Below are 27,181 nucleotides of genomic sequence, written 5' to 3'. Positions count from 1 at the left end.
ACTGGTTGAGGCAGCCATGTTTATTAACGGTTTACAATAGGTGTTTCTATAATATTTATTGGTATACAAACATTACTACGCAGAACTCGCTATTAGGCTATCATTTGTCGAAGGATCACGATTAGGATGTAAGCCTTAATATGGAGTAAAAAAACAATACAATAAAGTAAATGAAAGGAAATAAATATATACATTTTAACCATTATAATACTAACTGATGAGAACAATGCTCCTCTAACGATAAGTCAAAATCTGAGTCGATGGGGAATATTTATAATCTGTTTAACTCTCTGTGTAATGAATTTCTAGTGTTACCTGTATTTCATAAAAGCTTTAATGTTTCTTAAGCGATTAGTATAAGGTAGTCTTCGAAGGCTCAACTGATTGAATAACACTATAACAATAAAGTTGAAAAAGATAGCACTTTCCGTATATCCGTTACACCCTTCATTTTTTTCATTATAAAGCTAGGACATCGTTCCTTCTAGCAGAGAATTCGACTGTTTTTGTGGATATAAGCCACTAAAATCCCCAAAAATCTTTCATAACAGTGTTAGCCAATCAATCCCACCATATGTGTGACACTGACCATCAGCTGACTTAGTGTAATGCTAACATATATACTCAATATTATAAGATCGGTTTGCACTCATATGTGGTATTTGTAAGACATGACTGACGGACTGGGAGATTTGTTAACGTCCTTGGCTATTATTTAATGTCTATCAAAGACGGTGTAAAGCATCGAAAGGTTTACACAGTCCCCGTGCATAGCCATACCCGGAGTGTGGATGGGTACCCTTCATAACGAATAACGGTAAAATAATTAGTCATAACAATGGTAACGATAAATGTGTAAAGAAACGTTGATATTTTGAATACAGTTTGTAAAATCCAGATTTCAGATTTTTTAAGGTTGCACCCACAGATGGGATTGAGGTACACTGTTTCGTAAACAAAACTGGCGCGGTCTAATTTTGTGAAACTTGGTGGAAATATTGACTGTAGGTAGTAGAGCATTCGTAGATAAATAGTTACGATACTTGTAAAGGTAAAGAGGTGTAAAATGTACGCATTAAGCTATTCAGAAAGTTTCAGGTCCTCACCGGACTGGGTTATCTTCCCTGCACCAAATGGCTGTTTTTTTTTTCAAAAATGCAAAATTTCGCACGTACTTTAAGAATTAAAATAATAAACAAATGAACAGAAAAAGGTTCATCTTTTTATTTGTTTTTTTACAATAATACCATGCCCGCTTACTTTTCTTGGCAGTTTTAAAGTGCCTGGTATTTTAGAAGACCTGTTTTTTTTTACAATTAATTTTGGGAAGACACTCGCAATTTATTATGAAAACTGATATATATTTTATTATGTTTTCATGGCTACAGATTTTCATGACAAAATAGAAAAAAAATCTTTTTTTCATAGATCTCCATAATGTAAGGTTTTGAAAAATATATAATTTTAATTTTGATTTTAATCAATACATCGGTATATGACAAGTGCTTCTAAATGGTGACGGTCAATATTTTCATATATTCAAAGATGTTAATTTGGAATAGAGTAGAATAATATTTTATTATCAGTTTGACACCATAACTGATCAGAATACAAAACAAATAAAACGAATAGATGATTTTAATATGGCATTTTGTTGTAAGATGTTTTAATACGTTATGATTGAAATTTTACAATGACCCAGCAGTTGATAAGCATAATACATTATGTACTATTAACTACTAGGTGTTCTCCAATACATACCATAGGCTGGGAGGTTCCATCGTACACCCTACCACCACCCTCACCCCCACCTCATCAACTACATGATGATTTTTAGTTAGGTACCTTTATAACTCCCATTATCGAATCAATTTGTCGCCAAAGAATATTCTCGGATTCTATTTCAGTATAAGCCTATATTTGTACCCCACTTGTCAAAAAGCCAAGATTTTTGGGACTCAATAGTATAAGCGTCTAAGTCCTCCTGGGACAGCATGTATGAACAAACTAAACAAATTTAGGTATCATCAAGTAGCCCAATGTCTCAGCTTTAGTGGTAACAGGAAAGTTGCGGTAACACTTAGGGTTTAAGAGTAAAATGAAAAAAATATACCCCTACCCTACCACAAATTCGCTTAAATTGACATATTGTTCCATTTCAAAACCCCTAGAGTATTTATGCTTCATTATAAAATGGCTTATTTTCGTAGTCAGAATTTTTCCAAAAATGCAAAAAATGAAATTTTCGATTTTTACGTAAAAAGTCACATAAATTCGACTCTACAAGTAATTACTCAAACTAAAACGTCTCAAGTTTAGTGTCATTCGATATATATTATTTAATTGTCTATATAAATAAACCACGAAAAATACTTTTCAAGAAAGAATTTTCAAAAAATGTTTAAAATTTTCCCCTACCCCGAGAAAACTGGTCACATGAATTACCAAATGCTGTTTACAAGATTTTCGAGGCATGAATATTTTTAAATGAACATGAAATCAGCCTAATTATTTTCTTTTTCAAAGTTGCCTCTTGTAGTTTTGAAACGACTTTTTTTATTGGTTTGCCTTATAACAGGCCTCATGATTACACAAAGATCCATATCACAGGGTCTGTAAATTAATACTTGTATGTCTATAGTTTAACTTGACGGGGCCAAAAATGCATCATAAATATATATTTAACTATATATATTTATTCATATTTAAAACTCCATCAAGTCAGCAAAAATGTTCACAGCATGACAAAATTTCTCCAGAGTATATCTTTTCTTTCAGATGTGACATGAAACAAACAAAGAGTAAGAAATAAAAAATGAAAATGGTAAACACAGATAATAATGTACTATACTAAAGAAAATATGCAATAGTGGTAGTATATCTGACACATAATTGTATATTCGTTTTGTAGTTGTCCCACAATTCAGCATATACACTTCACGACCAATCAATAAAATAGAATAACAGCATCTTTAAATCGAATGTATACATATCAAATGGTATCTTGCCATACTTTAATTTGCAAAATTGTCAGTAGTAGTACATGATAAGCCACTAAAATATTTGAAATATAAAATATCCATATAATTGTGAATAATACAATTTTTACGTCATGATTTTAACAAATATTGTCTATAGTAATATACTAACAACCAATAAGGCAGGCACCTCTGCAAAGGGTATGAAATTTGCCAAATTTTGCATGGAAGAGTAAGCACATATGTTCTTTTTAAGACAATCATCGGTATATTTTAGGCAAAAAAATATTCAATGTAAAAATGAAAGTGTTTGTAAATGGTCAGATTTCTAAAAGTGTTCAGTAATCAAATTATATTATTAAAGTAAGTTCTTATTTACACAATATTCTTTTCCGATTTATATTTCTGGTAAATATAAATACTCTCAGTGATTCTACGTCGGCATTTGATGAAATTTTCAGTACAAACAAAAAGTTATGGCTTTTTGAATATGCTTCAAGAAATGTTTGAAATCAATATTTTCCGCGTCGCAGTCGTTAAGAAAATTGCATGCTCCAACGTAATTCTATAATCAATTGGCTATTTCTTCTATGAAATAATGATACTTTGTAATTTTACATGCACTTAGGAATTCCCATATTTCATTTTTCATGATTTGATCCGTTCAAAGCGGAAAAAATTCTAACAAAACAAATGTCCAACGATTATCAAATTTTTACTTTTTGAACGTTTCGAACGTTTTCTGTCGATCGGGAAATGGGGGAAAAATGGAAATATTTTTCCTTTAGATAACAAGAACCAGACATTAGATCTTGTATCTGCAATTACCAATATAAAATATGCAACTGAAAAAAGACAAAAAATCGAAATGGTATATGAAAAGACTAAAAATATTCTTATTTTGTCTTGTTACTAAACGAAGGAATAAATAAACCAAAAAAAAAGTATTGAATAAATTCTTAGTTTAGGCACAAGGAATTTGTTCAGAGGAATGACTGATACACAACACAGAGTTGACAGAACTTAATAAAAAGTATAGAAACGCAGAATGCTATTAGAATGAAAGTAGAAAAGGAAGTCGTAAACATTTTTCATTTGCAAATGAGCAAAATAAAGGAAAATCTTCATCAATTAGCGGCTATCTCAGAAATCCTGAAAATCTGATAAATAGAAAGCTCCTTCAACTGTAATACTAAGTTGTTAAAGGTCCATATTATGTTATTGTTATATGTTACATAAAATCATACATGTATATCAAAATTAACTTATCTTAAGTAAAATTGTAGTTCCCACTCTAGACAGACAGTGTGCTTATATGTTGCGGTTGTATTCCACACTATGGTGCACATATATGTGTTAATTTAATACATGTATACCTGATAATTAATTTAACTATTCTTTTCGATTTTCTAAGAAATGTTTAAGATGTTTCAATTGCTACCAGTCATTAACTAGTAATTATTGTATGCTTCGCTATACTGTACACGTGTTTCAAAAAGCAAGCAAGCAAGAAACGAAAAGTGTTGCCAAACGTAGAAATCCGATATTACTGCATATGATGCAATAGCGTGTGTGATGTCATAAGTAAAAAAAACAACACAATTTAAATTTCGTAATTTATATCAATTAACCGTGAGTATCGTTAAAAACATGGATTCTTATTTTCCGATCAATGTATTAATTGTTATTCAACATGCATATTTTTCGTTGAATTATATGCGTTTGTCTGTCACATTTCCTTTTTACAACAAATTTAACCGAAATAAAAAAAATACCAGTTTTATGTATTGTAAATTTCGATAGTACACGTGTTTCAAGGAATAAACTCTCATCAGCAATATTAAAATCAAATATGTAGATCATAATCAAAATGTTAGTTGTATACAAGAAGTACTCAAAACCAAAACTACCGAAACTTCTGCATAGCTTTGTAATTGTAGGTTTAGAAGGATATCAACTTAACCGTTTTAATATCCAAAAGAAAATTTGAATTGTATAATTAAAAAGAAGAAAAGGTTCAAAAGATTGTTTCTTTAAGATATTAAATTGACAAAAGTGTGTGGATACCCTCAATTTCACCGTTTGAATTCGTAGAACTTGAGATGTTTTTTTTATTTTTACAAGGGAATTTTGCCCATTGATTAGATCCTCATTCCAAAACTAAACTACAATTGTCACTATAACCTGAATATGAAAAGCTATTCCATCTGTCAGAGAGTCTGCCTCTTCCAACGTACCTAACCTTTAAAGCGCAACACGACTGAATTGCTCACCCTACCGGAGCACCTGGGTTATATCATGGTTGTAAGAGGGTTCGTGCTGTCTATTTTTCAGTGTGAACGTTAAATGTCATTTCTGTTTTGTTTTTCATCTATTATCTTTTTATTACTTCTGTTGTGAATTTCTTCGTTTGCAACTTCGTTATCGGTACTTCTTGTTGTATCGAGTTACTGTTAAAATATAATTGATTTCCCGCAAATATGATAAAATCAGCTGGAATCTTGACAATATTTTATGACAAAATTATTGTTTTTGACATGCTTCTTTCAAATACATCTAACATTTCGGATATAAGCCTCAATTAATCGAAACTTTGCATCTCGGAAACTAATATCAATTTCTGAAATAAAATAGTCAAGCAATGAAGACAAATGGATATTGTAGATTGTAACTTTGAATTTACTGGAGAGAACACAATTAATGCGTGAATTGAATTTTAAAAAAACGAAGTAAACTGCTAATTCAAATACTGAAACACTGAATTTTTGTAACCGTGATTATAAAGTTTTTTTGCTTCTTTCCTTAGTTCATTTTACCAGGTTGCTTTTGATTTAAGCCATTGCATAGGCAATGCGTATGTCTGTCCATTCTTTCGCTCTCCTATAAAACTTTTGATTTTTTTTCATCTAAACTGTTTAACCTCGTTGGGTTTATAAGTTGGAGTTTTCAAAGCACAGAACCCCATTTCGAAAAGAAGGCTGTTTCTTCATAACATTTTGTTCCTTGGAACAGTTTTAATTAGTATAAAAGTCGTTATATGTAAAAAAAAAAAAAAAAAAAACGTGAATTATGTTCATCGAACAAAGAATATTAAGACTTTCTGTTTCGAAAATATTTTGGGTTAAATTGAGGATCGCCTTGCTAGTTTTTAGATCGACGTATAATTTTATAAGAAAAGAGATTACTAGTATATCGATTATAAGGACTATCACTCCATATTTTTGTAATCACTCAAATAAGAGATTTTAAATATTAGAGCAAGCATAGTATTTCTAGGGTTTAAATAATTACACCTGTAACAAAAAATGTATACATTTCATTTTTCCGAAAGCCAGTTAAAATTGAGATATGTAAAATATTTTCCTTCCTTGTAGTTGCAGCACTCCGACGGAAAAGTGAGTAAATTTTATACGTCATTTAAATATTTGGCCAACAACTTAGCAATTCATAAGCCAAATAGGTTATAAAAAAATTAAAGAAATAAAAAAATCAAGTGTATATAGTTTATTTGTTTGTCTTTATCAATGTACTTGGGGTGCGCCACCGAAAAGCAGTTTTTTATCGAGTTCAATTAATTGTTGTAATCTAATATATTGTGGATAAATCAGACGATGTTTACATGCGGGAAATGGTAGAGTAATCAAGGGAACCAAGGCCATAGCGGTAATCAAAAGAATGCAATCCAGGGACAAAGACCAGACATGGAAAACAGACATACACAACGAAGAACATAAAGTAACTAATATCATACATACAAAGCAACAAAAGTAAATGAGCAACTCGGACTCCACTAAAAATTAGGAGCATGGACCAGGTGCACCGGTAAGGTAAGCGTCCTCTGCTTTTCTAGAAACACCCGCCGAGTTGCTCATAAAAAGTCAAATCCGGGGTATACAAACGAGGAAAGGAAAACTATGACCCGTTGAATAAATCAGTTTTCACGGTGCTGATGGATACACCATAACGATCCACGAGTTCATGATGACGACCATAAAACTTCTGTAGTGATGACTTCAATCTTGTAGCAACATAACCCTGTTCCAGAAGCCTATTTGTTAGAATTCTAGCGCGATACAAAAAGTCTGTGTAGTTTCGGCAAGCTCTGGCATAACGTATGAGTTGTGATATGAACACTCCATACGCCGGAGCCGAAGGGATGTTGCCACAGATGAAAGGAAAGTTGACAATTCTGAATGAAAAGTCATCACGTTTGTCGTAAAGATAGAGGTAGATATTTGATTAACGCAAGAGAAAAAAGTTTTTTTTCCGACAACTCGTAATATAATCCAACTTGACAGACATAAGTCTGTCAAAATATATTTCTTGAACGAGGAAGCATTCTTATATAGAATTAAATGAAGGCAAATTTGGAATATTCAATGAAATGCTAACTTGCATCTCATTCATTCAACTCTTTATACTTCTATTCCCGATACTCAGTTAAAATCCCGACTCATGAACATTATACATCATTGTTACTCCAAAAAGACACAAATATGTATACTTTGTAAAAAAATAATTCCAAATCCTCTTCTAAATATACAGAAGACGAAGTTTTCAAAATGCTCGGATTTTTTATAGACAACAAATTTGTCCAGCGTGGAGGACTCATTTTTCAATAAACGGTTGGCATTGCAATGGAAACAAATTGTGCTCCTTTTTCCTTCACTCTTATGAGGCTGTTTTTATAGCTGATGTGATCCAAAAGAAGAAACATCGTTTAGATTGATCCTTTAATCTCAGTTTCCTCTATATAGATGACGTATTATTGTAAACAATCCTAGTTTCGGGGATTTGATCCATCGCATCTACCCCAAAAGAACTTGGGGTAAAGGGTAATTTAGATACTGTGAAGTCAGGTTCATATCTTGACCTACACTTAGAGATCGATGGTAAAGAAAATTGAATTGACCAACTTATACGACAAACACAAAGATTATCATTTCGTATAGCCAGCTTCCTTTCATCTGTGGCAACATCACTTCAGCCTGCGTATGGAGTTTCCATATCACAAGTCATATGTTCTGCCAGAGCTTGTCGAAACAACGCAGCGGCAGACTTTTTATATCGCAATAGACCTCTAACAATAAGGCGTCTGGAATAGGGTTATGTTGCTACAAGATTGAAATCATCACTACAGAAGTTTCATGGACGTCATCATGAACTAGGGATCGTTACGGTGTATTCATTTGCACCATGAAAACTGAGTTGTTCAACGTGTCATAGTTTTACTTTCCTCTAACTTGGGCCTGTGTTTTTTTATGAGCAACTTGGCGGGTGTTTCTAGAAAAGCAGATGACGCTTACCTTACCGGTGCACCTGGTCCATGCTCCCAGTTTTTAGTGGAGTCCGAGTTGCTCATTTGCTTTTGTTACTTCGTATGTATGATTTTAGTTACTTTATGTTGTTTGTTGTGTATGTCTGTTTTCCATGTCTGGTCTTCGTCCCTGGATTACATTCTTTTGATTACCGCTATAACCTTGGTTCCCTTGATTACTCTTTGAATAAAGTGTACTAGATTCTATGTAAAGTCCCTATGAGCGAATCAATATTATAACCAAAAAAGGTTATCTTTAACAATTTGACAACAATATCATGAGGGTTTATTCCCGTTTCTTCAACATTTAATTATTAGACTAAAACAACATCAATTAAGGTTAGAGATTATGGGGTCCCCAAAAGGGTTCGATAGTTTAAATTTATCTGTATTTTATCTTTTTACTAACTACGTGTAAGTAAAATACTTTCTCGATTTTTTTGTTTGTTTGATCACATTAATGTCTTTTGGAGGTGTTCTGTTCGGATGGGCGTGTCTGATGAGATTATTCAGTTTGCTGTGCCATCCTTCTAAGTGGTCATTCGGTTGAGAAAGTGTTCCATTGGTTCATGTCTTGTTCCTCTATCCAGTATTCGATTACAAAGTCGGCGAAAGGTATTGTGTCGATGTCGATGTCATCTGCCAGGTCTGTTGGGATAAGTTGTAGTACGGCTGCTCGTCTCACCAAAAGTCGTAGATCGAAGTTCTCTTTGCAGGCAGCGAGTCCAAGTTTCTGTGTTCGCCGCCAAATACACTGAGTATAATGGAAGAAACAGCTCTTGAGTGACAGGTTGGGAAAAACCCTCAGTGTGGAGTTTCGAGGTAGCAGTCTCGAAGTCGGTGAAGAGAATATGTGGAGAAAGTTGTAGTCCTCGTTGCTGGTATGTTGCCGGACGTGTGTTTGTTCGCTCTTTCAGGAAAGAAGGGAAAATTATACTGGGTACATCACGTCGTAAATTGTAGCATGTAGAGTATATAATTATGTAAACTGGTTCGGTGATTCGTAGAAAGTTCCGTCTCCATAAATGATGTCCGCAGAAACAAGGTTGGGCAGGTTTCATGTGGTTAAAAAGGCGAGTATTTTCTTTGCATTGCCATCATCAATAATAAGAAATCTTTCATCTGCAAGTGTTTGTGAGCATTTGCCGCCGAGTTGAATGTCCGTACGGGTAGATGATAGTTTTCGTGTTTCTTTATTTCTGGATCTGTAGAATGACATACGGGATTTATAGAATGAAGGCAGTTCGGCTATTATATTTTCGTTGTCTGGGTTGATGTCAATGTACTTTACTGAACGTAGTTTGGCTCTTTCTTCTTCGTATATAGTTGGTATTGGTGTGGTTTCCTTGGTACATATCTGTTTTATCGAACTGAGTACTGCCTCGACCTTTACTTTTGCTGTGTTCGGTGCACGTGAGTGTGGAGTTCCAAGTTTGGATATGTTATCCAGTATGTGCTGTCGCTGTACAAAATGGAACAATACATTTCCAATATCTTCTGCCCCTTCTAGTTGTCTTGATCATGTACTGACGAAGATTTAAACTCAAGTCTGACTGTGCCTGAATTATTTGGTACAAAGTTTCTCTGTCACTTTTTTAATGAACCTAAACTGACAGACATTGTCTTATAAGGCATCAATAAGATCTGCTCAATCTTGCATATGAGCTATGAACAATGCAAGCTGACTTTTTTGCTACAATTGACTACATTTCTTGAAAATTATCCCAGTTAGATAAATATTTTTAAAAAAAATATAATGACACAAGCTAAAGTGGATTAACAACTTGTAATAAATAATAATCTGGCATATATATTTGATGACTATTGTAAATCATTTTAATAAAATTATAAATCAATTTTAAGTTATTTCATTTAAAGATGAATTCAAATAATTACCTTTAAAAAGATAGAAATATATTTTTTAAAATATTCAAATATTACTATGCTGCTTTATTTTGTTGCGAAAACAGAAAAAATTAAAAGTAAAAATATTACATTATTATTATATTATTGTGTCTGTAGTCAATGAAATCATTTAAATATATCATCCAACCTTTTTTATTGGAAAGGTAAAATACATGTAAATTAAAACTATAAAAACACTTTTGAGGACCCCATAATTCCTAACTTTAAATGATGTTGTTTTAGTCTAATAATTGAATGTTGGAGAAACGTGAACACACCATCTTCAGTATATCCATTATACTTTGTGAAGAATATTGCCATAAAATATAGGTTGGAATATCAATATATGCCTGTTCATTGCAATAGTTTTCACAATCTAAGTCATGTTTAGTAAAATACTACCACAGTAGTTGTTTTGGGTAAACTTTACTAGATGCGCCAGTTTATCTTACGCGAGAGTTCACCTGGTTTTGTATTATATACAACCACAATAGTTGTTATTTACGGTATAAATGCATACCATTTAGCTTATTTGAGATTTTAGTGGTAAGGCTTCTTTCATGTTGTAAAAATGTCAAATATACAGCGCTAAACTAAAATATATAGGAATATCATTATCAATTTTAAACAAAATCAAGAAGTAATATAGGAAACTTAAGTCAAAATGTACATAAAAAATTTCAATTACTAGTATTTTAAGAGAATGAACCGAATGCATCTTTTAGGGTTAGAGTCAAGTGATCTTATTAAACTCAAGAATACTTTTTGTAATTTCTGGTTAAACAAAAGAATGAAAAATATGACGAATGAAATTAACTTGTTCTTATTAAGAAAAAGTATGACCGGAGATAATTGGCATTACAACGGATTATATTGAGAATGAAATACGGCGACCGTAGAACTCTTGATATGGTAATTTGTTGGGTTTTTTTTTTGTCTTAACGTAACGTAAATGTATGTAATGTAACTGTAAAAATATCTTCCTCTTTACCAGCATTTGTCCAAGCGAAATGACTCAAGGAAAATGATAAAACGACTATGTCAACTTAACTCTGATCTTTTTGATAAATACTTATTTTGAATTAGAGTCTTCTTTTGATTAGTGCTATGGTGAAATTGACCATGTGTGGTTTGCCATCTGAACTTTTTCCGATGTTTATGAAATAACATTATCATGACCAGATGTGGTAGGTAACAATGAAGATTTGATACACTTACATAATCAGAACACAATCTCACGAGTAGTAGTACTACGATACAGTATTTCAATTATCTATATCACATATATCAAGATCCAAGCAACGTAATCTCGACATTTGATTTACTACTCGGTACATTTTAGTAGGTAAATTACTTACTTCTTAATTTATTTACGAATCAATTTTCCTCTTTAGTTTTTAATGATTAAGTATTTAAATATTTAATCTAAGTGGTCTATTTCATATTGACCAGTATTGCATATATTTTGAGAAATTACCTTGTAGATGGTTTTTTTTATATATATAAAAGTACATGATAGAAGTAATAACTAATGGGTTTCTCTGAAGTTTGACGACCGTCCATCATATATTGTAGTATAACAGTCTTCTTTGTTCACATGTTATTATGATCACGTGATGCAATGCATATTCTACGTACATGAAGACTTGTTTCTATTTTTAAATATATATATTGACGGTCATTTCTATTTGTATGTATATTAACGCTATACTTCTAAATTTAGATCCGGATATCAACTGTTACGTTCCGTTATTACTCTCAGTCAATTATGGGGTAAAATTCAGCACTCAATTCCATATTCAAAACACATTATCTACATGTGTAATATATATATATAAGAAGGACTTTCACTAATTCAATACGTTATATATGGACCTGTTCAGATTATATTGACCGAGGACTTGGTCGTTCTACGCTCAATATAATCTGAACAGGTCCATATACAACGTATTGACTTCTTTGAAAGTCCAAAATTGAACGACCATTTGATTCTTATTGGAATCTGGCAATTTTTTCCAGGTCAGAAATTTTATTTCCAGCCTGGTGCAAGTCAGATTATTTACTTTCCTCATAACCTTGGCTAGATTATTTATTTATTTTCCATACTCATAAAAGTGTCTATTTATTCTATGAAAATTTAAATGTGCATATCAGGGTTACCAAAATATGTGGTTTTGGTTCTATATCAAAACATGTGTTACTAATTAAATAACATTATAACAATAAAGTTGAAAATGATAATCCTTTCCGTATATCCGTTACACCCTTCATTTCATGCGTTATAAAGCTAGGATATCGTGGCTTCGAGCAGATAATTTAACTGTCTTTTTAGATATAAACCACTAAAATCCCAAAAATCTTTCGTAACACAGTGTTCATTCATTAAATTCATTAACAGTATCACGCGTGATTTAATGTCGATCCGTGACCTAGTGATCCAATTTGTGATCTGCACGTTGTACAGTCTACAGCATTTGCTGAATCTTTGACTCAGGGAAATACTATTTGGGATAAAATCAACACTTTCCAGTGCACAAAATAACGGTATGTTTCCGATCACCATTCTAAACTTTTGTAGAGTCGGAGGGTAGGGATATATTTTCATTTTTATTCAAATTTTGAAACGAAATAAGTCATAGTGACACCAAATCAGAATACAATGAAAACCAAATCTGCAAAGACTAAACATGTAATGGACTTAGTCCATGACCTAATCCCTTTTGGAATTCGGCGCTGGAGATATTTTTTTGTTTTGGCTGTGATGGTCAAAACAAAAACATATCTCAAGCGCCTTCCTTTTACATATCTTTTATGAGTTTATGTTCCATACACGTACGCGAATATTATGCGTTTTGTTGCGTTTTGTTGCTAAAGACATGGCCTTGTGGAATCTGTTAAGTTGGGGTAGTTCCATTAGCTGCCCATTACTGTAATATGGAATTTCGGGGACTCTACATTATACATATGGAGGTTATGTACACGTAAAAGTACAATGTACATGTAAGTACATTCTCAAGGAGCTCCAACGATTTTTAGTTTAGTAATGTTTATAATTAAAAACATTGAAAACATTATTAAATGAAGTTCATTCTCTAAAATACAAGTCACAAGTCACGACAGGTAACATTCTTGGACCTGAAGTATGTCCCAAATTTAGCGGGAAATTTTGCGAGGGACTTTTTAGAGGACAGATTAGCATATGAATATATGAATATATAAATGAAATCTACAGTTGCAATATTTAACTAAACCTTACCACAATTAAGTCATTTATGTCTTCCTCAAATTGATAAATATTTAAACGTAAGGGAAGATAATGTAAACATAGAAAGGTCTGAAAAATTTCCAACTCTTAAGAGTTGTCAAATTTGCGATGCTAATTTTTGGTCGTTCCCTCTGCTGGTCTCGAACTTGTACCGCTGTGATATCTATAGCAAGACTATGCACAAAGTCCAGCGCCCTAGACCACTCGGCCAGCTGTAACTTGGTACACGATGTATGGTAGTGAAGGACAGCTCATGTCTGAAAATTTTGTCGAAATAAATTAGGAGGGTGCTGTTAATAGATGTTTAGATGTTTAAGCAAGTATTTGCAAAATATCCTGAAGATATGCATTGTTTATACAGAAGATACAAATTTTGGAAGAAATAATGGATAATGAAGAAGTTATTAATACAGAAATAGACACAGTACCAGTGAAACGACGCCTAGGGTTTGTTAGTGGAGTCTCAATAATCGTTGGCTCTATAATAGGTAAATACGTTCGCTTAATACTTAAAACGTTTATTACGGAAATATTCATGTAATTTTAATCATTCTAATTATCCTTAATTGAAACTGAGAATGTAAAACATATTTATTCATTTTATAATAAAAAAAAAGTTTTTTTAATTAAAAATGACAATATCATATTCCTCACAAAGGCCTACAAGACTTACAAAACTATTATATCATATTTTTCAGCCATTCTTATGACCTGATATATGACTTTACATGTGTTTAGGGTCTGGAATATTTGTATCACCTGAAGGTGTACTAATGAACACCGGATCAGCTGGGATGTGCCTACTTGTGTGGTTACTGTGTGGAATATTTTCAATACTAAGTATGCTATCCGTCTTTTGTTCTATTACTGTTACACCGAACAGTATTGACTGCAAATATATATTATGCAATAATAATAATAATAAATTGCACGTTTAAAACCATCAGCAAATGTCTATGCCAATGAGCCTTTTCAGAGGGTAAGCTGAAATATTCAGTTTATAAAAGGGCCTGAAACTGGTTTAAACAAAAAATAAAAACCTATTTACATAACAGTTTCAAATGATATTTCGCTGACCCTATAGTCATAGGCATCAAAAGGCAATTTTATCACTTGTAGCTTTCTTGGTCTTCAGATTTTTTAAATAAATATAATTGACAAAATCACAGAAAACATTCTAGTAAATATAGGAATTTTTATCATTGAACAGAACTACAAATGCATCTATCCATATCTTAGCCATTCATAGAAATTAACGAAATAGGAATTTGACAAACGCAATGACTTCCTATCGTCTTATCGCCCAACACTTATCGTCTACTCCCACGTATTTCAAAGTTTTCATATACTCAACACGTTTGTATTTGACGGAGTCGAGTCGAAAGGATTTTTACTTAACAGTGCTTACATAATAATCAAAGGCTTTCGATGGACATTTCTAGAAACTGTTCCATACCCTTTTTCTAGTGATATTTGGCAGCTCATTCACACTAAGAGTTATTTTTTTCTCTCCTCTCGGTTTTCAATATTTTTATCCAGTAATTTTTTGCCATCGTTATTTTCTTTGCTAAACGTGTTTGGTTAATTTTAATTATCATATATCTAAATCTGCCAATGAACTATAAAATGTACCAAAAATTAAACCTTAAAATTTAGACCACGTTTTTAAGTCCGCAAGTGTTTGTTTCGTTCGCAGGTGCATTGATTTACGCCGAGCTAGGACTTTTGGTACCAAGATCAGGAGGGGATTTCAACTATTTACTTGCAGTATTTGGGTCATTTCCAGCATTCATGTTTGCATGGAGTCAGTTCCTTGTGATACCAGGAGCAACCACCATTTTAGGTCTTACAGTTGCGGAGTATATCACAAAAGTTGTATTTGGTGGGTGTGGACCAAACGGCATTGTCTTGAAGTTAATTGCTGTATTCGTGGTGTGTGAGTAAGATACACTTATATGGTAACAATTGATCCAAACCACTACAAAAACTAAGCACTATGAATAACAACTACACAGAAAAAATATTAATGACCGAATATTTCTCACATTATACTCATTCAAATAATTTTACTTATACGTATACAAAATATGAATTTATTTTCAAAATTATTTCATCCCTTGAATCAGTTCACTGATTTATTCTTGCTAAGTATGAATCCATTTCTTCAGTCAGTGCAGGAATAATAAACTGTGTGAGTGTGAGACTAGCAGACAGGACCCAAGTGATATTCACCTTACTAAAACTATCTGGTCTGTTGGTAATCATTATTGGTGGTCTCATAAGAATATCACAAGGTAAGTGGTAAAATGACCGATACGTTTGTATTGCTTTGATAGACGAAGTGCGTATTAACATTTTAATATAAAAGAAAAGATAATTAGCATTAATAAGTGAAGGTAAAATGAGTCGAATATGGTTTAAATTAATCAATATAAAAAAATGGCTGATTGATGTGTGCTTTGTTTACCTGAATAAAAAAAAAGTACAATAATTTATAATGGTCTTCCAGGACAATTTGGATTTCTAGCCTCTGGTTTTGCAGAAAGTGAGACAAGTCCGGCTAAAATTGCTCTGGCGTTTAACAGTGGTTTATTTTGTTTTGGTGGCTGGCAAGTAGTTAAAATTTAATTTGATTTGTATTAAGCGTTTTAATTGGCAAGTTCTCTTTGAGCAACAAAGGTTATTTGGTTTAAACTAATTTGGTACTGCGATTTCATTAACATCGATTAAGTTTGCGATTCAAAGTGAGCAAATCTAAATTTGGACTAAAATCATTTAAAACTAATAGAACATGGTGCAGAAATTAAGAACCATCCTTAATGGATACTTTTGTAAATTACACCACTATTAACTTATTGCAAAATCAGCCTGAAACGGCACGTCTTTCGAGTATGTGCTGGACAAGAACAACGTCTAATTTTGTATATTTGTTTATCTTTTGTCAATTTCCAACTACGTGTTTCATTCTTGATAATAGAAGGACTATATAACCTATATGAATGGGCCAATGAGGGCATGATACATTACATGTATTAAAAAAAATAACATAACATTACGTTGAACTTACATTTTAAGCACATAACAAAGATCTACAATGACTGATTTACCTTATAGTACAATAAGGTATGTAATTGCGGGATGTCAGGTACAACAGATATGAGACAGGAAAAAAAGAATAAATGTTTCAACCACAGTTATCTACTTATTCACTTATTAAAATAACCGAAATGAACATTGCTATTTTACAGTTGCAAAGAGCTTTAGGGATCAAATTGTTATATCCTTGTGTCGGAGCAGAAGAAGCGGCTTTTTTTTTTTGGTTGATCCTACTGCTGATGACACATGGGGACGATGTTTTAAATAACAAATAGAACATTGAATTATCTATCGAATCATACATCTAACGCATTCGTCGTGCACTATTTAAGTCGAATTTAAGCGAAAATATATAATTCGAAAATTCAATTTTAGCAATTTTTGATACATTGTGACTATAAAATTGCCAAAAGTCACCAAAAAGCCCCAAAAGTATCAATTGGGAAAGTACTAAACAGAAAATGCCAAATAAGCCATATTTACTGATCCAGACACAAATTCTTTTGGGGTTTTGAGTTTAAATAATATTTCTATTTAAGCGATTTTTCGAGGGGTCGTGGTAAATAACTTGCATTTTACCCCAAACCGTAAGGCTTACCACAACATACTTGGTACCATTAACAAGCTGAGATATTTGGTTACCTGTTGATACTTATATTAATTAATTTACTTCATTCTGTAAATAGTAGAAGTTTGAAGAATAAAAAACAAAAATTAAGGATTTTGCCTCAACGAGGTACAAAAATGCTTGAGTTTATCATTCGCCAATGGGAGGTATTTAGACTTTATTTTACACATTGTATACTTTTTTTTATTTTGTCAAACACTAGAATGCAATGTTAGAGAGAACGCTTTCACTACAACTATCCACAACAGTTTGAACAAGTATGAAAATGTATGTTATTGGCACCAAAGACAAACATGGGTATATGTCAATGGGTCAGAATCATGTATATAACCTATACTGTAAGCTGCAGTAGAATTTCCTCCCTCATTAAGTTGAGTAGTAGTACGTGGGCTGAAATAACCCCTAGTACACTCCACCCCCCCCCCCCCTCCATTCATCAACCAAATGAAACTTCCATGTACCCTCATACCTTCCGTTGATTAATCATTTTGTCGCCAAGAAATAAACTGAAGCGTTTTTGTATTTTTTGGTCACTTTTTATACACCGTTTCTGCAATTTTTCTTAAATTTTCTGACATCTTCTTTCTACTAAATGAAGTAAATTGACTTGGAAATCATCAGGCAGTAAAATATCTTAAATTTCCAATAGTACCAAAAACGTTGCGGTAACACTTAAGGTTATGGAGAAAAATGTAAAACATGTACCGAAAAATTGCCTAAATTGGTTGAAATTTCCATGTCAACCCTACTAGATGCTTCACTAAAAATGGATTATTTTTGGTATTTTCTGTTAATTACTATCACATTGACAATTGATACTTCTGTAGAAACTGGACCCAGTATCAACCAAAATTCTCATTTACACCATAAAACTCATAATTGAGGCATAATTAAGATAATGATGTATTCAATGTATGTAGTCAATTTTCATTTTGGGGTTATTATTATTATAAAATTGTAAAGGCGCTTAATTCTCATTTTTTATGGGAATTTTTTTTCGGAATTTCATATTTTCTCCCATTTCACCTGTAATGAGCATTTTTTTTCAAACACCGTTCTTTCAAAAACAAAAAGCTTTGTATGTTCAATAGCATCTTAGATTTCTTATGAATCAAAGTAATACATTATTAAACCCATTTAAGACCATATATAGCAAAATTTTCTTCCAATTCACCTGTAAGGAGCATTTTTTTTCCGAATACCATACACTAGACAAGTTCTGTTAATTTAAAAAGATTTACATATTATCTCAGCTTTCTAATAATTTTACGTATTTAAGCCCAATAAGGCGAAAGAATTGCACCACTACCCCACTAAAATCTGCCCCAATATGAAAGAATATTGTCATTTAGGGCATATATAAACTATAGACAATGTCTTTCTGGTATTTATTATGAATATCTTTGTGTTTCAATCATACTGTCTATAAAATCCCAGGGACGACAAAATATTAAAAAAAAAGGAAATTTCAGAATTACAGATTATCACTCATTTACAAGTATATTGTATTTTTGTTTTAAATATCGCAGTTTTAGCATGCTTTTGTTTGTTATCATTATTTTGATAACCTCTGAGGTTTCAAAGAATTACTTACGATAAATGACACATCTATATACCTATACCCTATACCCTAAAAGTATTTTTGTTACTTTGCTTCATGTTTAGTTTTTTTTCTGGGGTAGAGGTGGTAATTGGACTTTAAAAGTTCAAATATTTATTACTTAGGCTCATTTGAAAGCATAGATACTATATAATTGTGTTGTATCATACAAAAGCTAGTTTGAACTGCGGTATGAAGGAAAAATGACAATAACGGGTGATGTAGAAGAAAATCTGAAATTCTTAACATTTCCTTTTTTACGATTTTATAATAATTGTAACCCCAAAACGAAAATTGACCACATATGTTTCATGCATCATTGTCTTAATTATGAATGCCTAAATTATGAGTTTTCCGGAGTCAGTATGCTATGAATAAGAATTTTGTTTGATACTGAGACCAGTTTTCTATGGGGTAGGGATAATATTTATTACTTTAAAAAACTATATTTCTTGAACATTAGTTTCTGACGCCTTTATTATGTAGAGAATTGAATTATCTATTGAATGATACCAAATTTGAGATGTTTTGGTCGAGCAATAGCACGTACAGTCTAATTTACGCGACCTTTCACATAAATCTTGGCTTTTTATGTCCGTGTGGTATAGATATAGGCTTATACTGAAAAAGAATTCGAGAATATACTTTAGCGACAAAATGTACAGAGATAAAAAAAAGTTGATTAGGGGTGAAAGGTGAACCCTCCCAGTTCATGTACTAAATCTGACGTTTGCTGGGGCATTTATGAAACTGACTTTTTGGGGGCGACTAAGCAAAACAAAATTGATATTAACCTTCCTAGACGTTATTATTATCTAGACTAATAATGTTCAAATTTCTAGGCAATTCTTGAATAACGTAGTGGAGGAGCTAGACAAACCAAGAAGGTAAATTATCGATATTCGTTTGACATTCGTTTTCGGTTTACATATTGAATATAGAATGGATTTGAATATCAAACTGAATATAAAACAGGTGTTTGGTCTGTTCGATATTCGTTTGACATTCGTTTCTGGTTTATATATTGAATATCAAACGGATTTGAATATCACACTGAACATCAAACAGGATTTATTTTGCTGTTCAATATTCTTTTGACATTCGTTTCCGGTTTGTATATTGAATATAGAATGGATTTGAATATCAAACTGAATATCAAAGAGGAGTTTGGTCTGTTCGATATTCGTTTGACATTCGTTTCAGGTATATATATTGAATAAAGAATGGATTTGAATGTCAAACTGAATATAAAACGGGATTTTTTGCTGTTCGATACTCGTTTGACATTCGTTTCCGGGTTATATATTGAATATAAAACGGATTTGAATATCAAACTGAATATAAAACAGGATTTTTTTGCTGTTTGATATTCGTTTGACTTTTGTTTCCGGGTTATATATTGAATCTAAAACGGATTTGAATATCAAACTGAATATCAAATAGGATTTTTTGCTGTTTGATATTTAGTTTGATATTCAAATCCATTCTACATTCAATATATAAACCGAAAACGAATGTCAAACGAATATCGAACAGAAAAATCAACCATTTGATATTCATTTGATATTTATTTAGTGTTTACATTCTTAAAAGTTGCCAGAAATGAATATCAAACGAATATCAAACGGTAAAATTTTACCGTTTGATATTCAGTTTGATATTGAAAAGTTTGAATGTCGAATATCGAACATCGAATATCCAACGCATTTGATCTCGATAGTTATGTTATTATTCACACACCATAGTATCAAAGTGTTTTGCCAAACAATCATACTGACCTTAGTAATCATACTGACCTTAGCAATGGATAAGCATTACACTCTCTACAAATCACATCGCTATTATGTATTGTGAAGTGGAAATCGACATTGTTTCTAGAAAAGCAGAGGACGCTTACCCTACCGGTGCACCTGGTCCATGCTCCCAGTTTTTAGTGGAGTACGAGTTGCTCATTTACTTTTGTTACTTTGTATGTATGGTTTTAGTTACTTTATGTTCTTTGTTGTGTATGTCTGTTTTCCATGTCTGGTCTTTGTCCCTGGATTACATTCTTTTGATTACCGCTATAACCTTGGTTCCCTTGATTACTCTTACATCATCAAACAAATTATACTTCAATATATTTTGATGAACATTACTTAGAATTAATCTATCTACATTCAAAAATAAAACATATGTTTAAAACTTATGAATGTATGTTTACAAATATATGTTCAAAACTTACAAATGCATATGCAATATTTTTTTAAATATGCACATGTATTAAAAAAAAATAAAACATTTGTTAAAAAATAACAATATATCTTATTAGAATCAGGGCTTCATTGTTGGGTGCAGTGACCAAACCTACACTGAACAGGCTTCTGGTTATTTAGATTAGTCTCCTTATAATTGGGGCGCGCGATTAACTTTTTGTCTGCCATTTTGTATGGACGCAGCATGTTTCAAAAGCGAACGCTAACTTTTTTCTGTTGTATATATATCTTTCAAGAACAAAGAACGGACAAACACTAAAAATTAATGCCATTCTAGTAAGTGTCTTTTATACCTACTCCCGGTTTCTTCCCTTCAGGAGACGGTACGTCAGTGATATTCTATATATGTAGGGCGTGAAGTATGAAGGGCATAAAATCGTTGTGCCGGAAATGATCCATTTTTCCTTTTTAGAATTTTATTTTTAAACAAAAAAGTCAACGCTCTCTTGCTGAAAAATTATAATGAAAATTTTAAATCCTCAATCTTGAAGAAGAAAATTCGTATGGAATTGTTTGTTTTTTGTGTCTTAATACCTCCGTGGTTCTGGCAACATTGGTTTATATTCATATTTTGCTAAGAAATTAATATGGCGTGGTCTGTTTAACTTTAGTCTTTTTTAGAAATTTGCCACTGTGTGTTATTTCTTCCATGGTTCTAGTAACAGTGACTTATATCCTGGTAAACGTGTCATACTTAGCTGTCATGTCAAATACAGAATTCCTGTCATCATGGGCCGTGGCTGTGGTAAGCTTTTTTAGCAATCTCGTCCGAAAGTCATGTGTGAGCTATTGCCGTCACTTGGAGTCCGTCGTCCTCCGTCGTCGTCGTCCTCGTCGTTAACAAATTTTCAAAACCCTTCTCCTTTGATACTACTTCACCAATTGGAACTAAACTTGGTATGGATGTTCCTTGGGGAATACTGCGTAGAATTAATGTGGAGATTTTTGATCCATCGAATAGCATGGCCGCCGTTACTATAAATATAACGTAGGGGTCAGACAGTAGTTTTTCGCATATTATATCTCCGAAACTGTTAGGTTTAGCCAAATTCTTTCAATTGCTGATATGATCCTTATTATAAGTCCATTCAAAAGTCTTGAAGGGATCAAAGTTGTCAGACGACTCTTTGTAGTAGTGATTGCACTTGAAAGGTGAAAAATGACTTTTTTTCAGTTCAATTGCAACAAAAAAAACTACCAATTGTGCCAGTTTACCCGTAATATATCTTTAGATACAGTGACATTAAATATATTTAAAATAATGAAAATAAAATGTTTAAGTTTAGAATATATCTAAAAATACCTAAAAGATGTAATCCACATTTGATTAGATAGATCTAGATCAATTCAGTACACGTAAAGAAGTTGAAAAGGAGGATATGTCTGGTGAAATTACAATACAGCAATTGTTTTAAAAAATCAGTCATCAGTGAAGTAGTTTTTCTTTAAACATACACGTGTATTGTTTTAACCAGAAAAAAAACACAGTGATTAAAAGGACGTTTTACATAATTTTACCCTTTATGGGACCTATTATTTAATTAACTTTTAAAAGCCATGGTCATCTGCCGGTTCTAAGGTATTTTTTTTATTAAACAATTTCGTTATTTACAATAGATATTGTCATTATAATAACACATTCATGCAATTAATGCGCCGACCAAAGGTTAAAGGAGGACATAAAAAAAATCATGCCAGGTATTTCTGCATTTTGATTGGTAAGCTTTTAAATGTATAAAATGAGAACAAGTAGACGTTGATTCTCTGTCATAGTGGGAAAGGTTGTGAGGTCTTAAATTTAGAAACGTAAGAAAGTTTTAAGTAGGTCAATGAGTGAGAAAATTTGTTGGTTTACAGTATACAGGACATTAAAATTTATTGTGTCTTTAGAGATTAAACTGTTTAAATAGCATTCAAGCTAAGAATCATGCAAAATGTGATTCATGGTTGGAAAGCTTACATATTTTAGTTTTTGATATTTTGTTTAAAACGTTATAGTAAACAGAAATTAACGTGGTTTTTCATATAATTCTTGTTCATAAATTATATAGAATGCACCGTAGAATTCAATATTAAGGTAGATAACACTGTAAATGACACTAAAATACAATAGAAACTTGGATTTTCAATGTGGATTATCTCCTAAGAAGAGACAGATTTGAATGAATAGTTACACATTTCATCATGTAGACCTATACAGCAACTTACTAAGAAAAATAAAGATGTGTAGACCTTTCCGGGGGTTGGAATTTGCATGATTCTTACGAAGACTACTACTTAAGTTTTCCTAGAGTACATGTGGATTTTCAGAAAAAAAAACAATTAGTTCAGCATTTGTTTAATTTAATTACACAATGAATTAGTAAGAATAAATGTTTTAAAGGATTTTTAAAACTGATTGTATTCATATACATGGTTTGATTTTACACGAACAGACTTGGGCAGAACGAGAAATTGGATCAGCCGTAGTGATTATGCCTATAATTGTCTCATGCTCTGTATTTGGTACTTTGACAGTTACTTTGTTGGTTAGTGGAAGGTAAGCATTCACAAGTCTATATTTAAACTAGAAAATAATGTGAAAAAGAGGGAATGTGTCAGAGACAACAATCCCACCAAACAGTAAAAGAAACAGCAATGAAATATCAATGAACGTTGAGAAAATTCCTACGCCGTCCTCTTTCGAATAATCCCTGAAACGACAAAAAATATATCGAAATTGACATCACACTACACCCTAAAAACGTATACCGAAATTAAAAAACGATAGTTTGACTCAGATTTTGGAGATAGTGAAAAGATGTGGCGGATTGAACTAGTTTGATACACAATAACACACAACAACGCACGTTTTAAAAGAGATTGGATTCTAATGTAAAAATGAAGAACATATAACAAAGCAAGCATAGAAGCAATGATAAATACGGAACCACTTACTTGCAGTGACGGATATGCAAACTTTAGACCTAAATTGACTTGGTCAAAGGACTATGCCTCATCACACAGAACATCAATCACGAACGTCTTGTTTTAGAGTTTATCATAATGATATCATTATACAAGAATATCTCTTAATAAATGGTTTGAAGTTTTGTCAAAACTAATTCTAGCTTCCACGTATATAGCCGCTAAAACAGAGCTGTAAATTATACAATGAAAAATTGTACTTTTTATGTATGATCCGTCAGATGAGAATGAAACTCATGAAACAGATGCTGGAACTACAATGTAGCAACAACAACAAAAGAAACGCAGAAATATGAGCAGTTCAGACTCATATTGAGAGATGCAAATAAGTCTTGTTCAGTTTAAGTTAATTGAAATACTTATGTAGTGTTTCATCTTCTAGAGTTCCATTTGCAGCAGCGAGGGCTGGAATATTTCCTGAACTTTTGTCCTATCTCAATGTCAGTAATGGTATTCCAATACCTGCAACTTTGGTTATTGTAAGTCATTTTATATGTACATCGCTATTTTAGTTTTAAAAAAACTTTTTTCTTGCATAAATGTAATATCAATTTCAAGAATCGAAAATTAACTCATCATTCGCGCCTGTTGATGAGTCGATCAATCTTATTTTTACATCAAGATCTATGATATTATTCTTAATAATAACGCCACATAGGCTTGTTCCAATTTCGCCTTAGTCGTCAGATTTGGTAAATGAAATCATTCCCATTTCGCCTTCGTAGTTTTTTTCACCTTTTTACCAGCAATTTGACAGCTTAGGCGAAATAAAATGGGAATACACTCGCCACATATACTTCTGACTTCAGACTGTCTTATCGTTTATACTGATGATCCCTGCAGATATAGGAATGATAATTAACATGCTGAGTTTTGTATCATGGCTTATTAATGGACTAAATTCAATAGCGTTCATAGTCCTTCGATACAGAATGAAGAATGTCGACACACCAATCAAGGTATTAGTATTTCAAAACAAAGTTCAGAGTCAGTAATAAAAAACTCCGAAATTATATTAAAAGTACTAAGTTTTCAAGACCAGTAACAAAAAGATTAATTTTTCACGCCCATTGAGAAAAATTATTAAGTTTCAAAAGGCAATTTTTGTGCAAACTGAGTCAGACTGTGCAACTATTCAAATATAAATAGGATACTAACTACCTCGGGTACAACATAATCTATCAAATCTGAAAACGATTTTTCTGCAGCAATATTTACATTATGGTCACGTTTCCGTTTATTGTCAAACATTTGCAAGGTGGTATACAGTGATAGGGGTGTCCGTCCTTCTGTTACTCTCAGGGGCCCCTATCTCATATCCGCTACTCCTCCGACACCACCCAATGGAATTGAATGAAACTTTCACAGAACCTTTAATAGATGTTCCCATTGTACACCTCCTGTTTTGGAATTAGATCCGAATCAAATTGGGGGTTTCGCATTGCGAAAATATGGACTTTGTCATTTGTGAACAAGGCAGATTGGGGAACATCTCTTTTCCGTTACTCCTCCTACACCACTAAATGGAATTAATGAAACTTTCACTGAATCTTTAATCATTGTTCACCTCCTATTTTAAATTATGATCAATTCAATTTTTGGGTTTCACATAGCATAGCATGGATTTTGGGGACTCATCTATTAACCGTTTTCTCCTCCTTTACTATTGTGACCCCCTATTACAGAATTAGATCCGAATCAAATCAAGGGGTTTCACATGGCGTAACATTCACGTATTTGTTAATAGGGGACAATGGGGGCCCTTATCTTATTCATTACTCCTCCTATAGCACTGAATGGAATTGAATGAAATTTTCACTTAATCTGTATTACATGTTCCCATTGTGCACCTCCTATGTTAAATTTTGATTCAAATTAAATTGTAGGCAAGGTGTATATTATCAAATGGGGGAGTGGTGGGAGTATCAAGTTAGAAAGCACTGCTTACAGTTTTTCTAGTTTTTTTTTTTTTACATTTCACTCACAAACTATTTGATACAATGAAACTTGTCCCGATTAACAGTATTAAACGGTAAAAATAGGAGAAAACACCTAAAAATAACGAGTTTTTGTGCGGATGTTGCGAAGATGTTGAAAGATACCTATCAAGGTTCCGGTCATCAGTTGTTCCACTTCTTCGTTTTGCAGCTTCCTTTGATGGTTCCAATCATAGTGTTAATTGTGTGTGTGTACTTAACGGTAGCACCGTTCCTGGGACCAGTCCGAACTGAGTTCTTATATGCTCTTGGTTACTTGTTACTTGGAGCTCTTATTTATGTTCCATTTGTACTACTTAAGCTTTCTATTCCTGGAATAGGCAAGTATTAACCCTGATGATGCTTGAAATATTTTACAAAGTTAAAACTAATATATTACAACAAATATGATATATGAATGAAATTCAAATGACTTTGCTTAAAACAATATGGGGTACTGGTCCCTATTGAAAGGTGTGATTTTTTGTTTTGTTTTGTTGGCAGCACACATGGAAACTTTGACTCCTTAGATACGTCAATATGAAAATACTTCTTTGTTGGCAGCACACATGGAAACTTTGACTCCTTAGATACGTCAATATGAAAATACTTCTCTCGTCGAAAAATACACTAAATCAAAAGTCGATAGAAAGACTACTTGACTTAGAATCAAAACGAAAGTTATACGTACAAATTCCAATGAATTATCTGAGTTCCCAATATTTCAACTATTAATGTTTTACATTTTATAATTAACAATCATTTACATTTGCATTATACAAAATTAAATATTTTCGACAGGGATGATTTCGAAGATATGCCAATTACTAATGAACGTAGCTCCAACAACCAAGCTTTGTACTGAGGATTCTATACAACGCAAACATATCTGATTTCATAGTATGGAAAGTACACATAGACGACAAACGGGGTGTATTGTTCAGTCAGTCAAAAAGTTATTAAAGTAACGACAGAAAACTGTTTGTTAATATCATATTATGTATTTTACTTACAGCAGTTTGATTTTTCGTGTCAAGCAATAAAATCAAAGACTGAAGTCTTCAAAATCGCTCATCATCAAATATTCTTTGCCACTATTTCGGCTTACTTTCAACATCCAAAATGGTACGAATGCGATATGCTCTAAAATCGGGTGACTTTCGCTAGAATCTTGGTTCCTTGATATGATAACTA

The 27,181-nt window shown here is 32.5% G+C and overlaps 1 protein-coding gene and 1 pseudogene across 5 annotated transcripts; one reads left to right on the top strand and one right to left on the bottom strand.

The window, feature by feature from the left end:
• Nucleotides 1–8,833: 8,833 nt before the first annotated feature.
• On the bottom strand, nucleotides 8,834–10,496 carry LOC148621995 (uncharacterized; annotated as a pseudogene).
• Nucleotides 10,497–11,487: 991 nt separating this feature from the next.
• On the top strand, nucleotides 11,488–27,069 carry LOC148621994 (b(0,+)-type amino acid transporter 1-like). Of its 5 annotated transcripts, none has more exons than XM_088571440.1 (13): nucleotides 11,488–11,545; nucleotides 13,827–13,953; nucleotides 14,204–14,305; nucleotides 15,162–15,401; nucleotides 15,634–15,759; nucleotides 15,975–16,074; nucleotides 19,632–19,676; nucleotides 21,666–21,789; nucleotides 23,480–23,583; nucleotides 24,394–24,490; nucleotides 24,821–24,970; nucleotides 26,160–26,328; nucleotides 26,789–27,069. In XM_088571440.1, exons 2-13 carry the CDS (start codon nucleotides 13,851–13,853, stop codon nucleotides 26,878–26,880), a joined length of 1,452 nt encoding a protein of 483 aa, XP_088427566.1. In that variant the 5' UTR covers nucleotides 11,488–11,545; nucleotides 13,827–13,850; the 3' UTR covers nucleotides 26,881–27,069. The 5 variants fall into 5 exon arrangements, with proteins under 5 accessions (XP_088427566.1, XP_088427569.1, XP_088427570.1 ...); XM_088571441.1 differs by having other exon boundaries at nucleotides 11,499–11,541; XM_088571443.1 differs by lacking the exon at nucleotides 14,204–14,305.
• Nucleotides 27,070–27,181: the final 112 nt, after the last annotated feature.

This window comes from Perna viridis, chromosome 3 (genome assembly GCF_037379345.1).
Source record: "Perna viridis isolate PV_CMFRI_1.1 ecotype Kerala chromosome 3, ASM3737934v1, whole genome shotgun sequence".
Classification (NCBI taxonomy): domain Eukaryota; kingdom Metazoa; phylum Mollusca; class Bivalvia; order Mytilida; family Mytilidae; genus Perna; species Perna viridis.
This window is presented reverse-complemented; position numbering and strand designations above follow the sequence as displayed.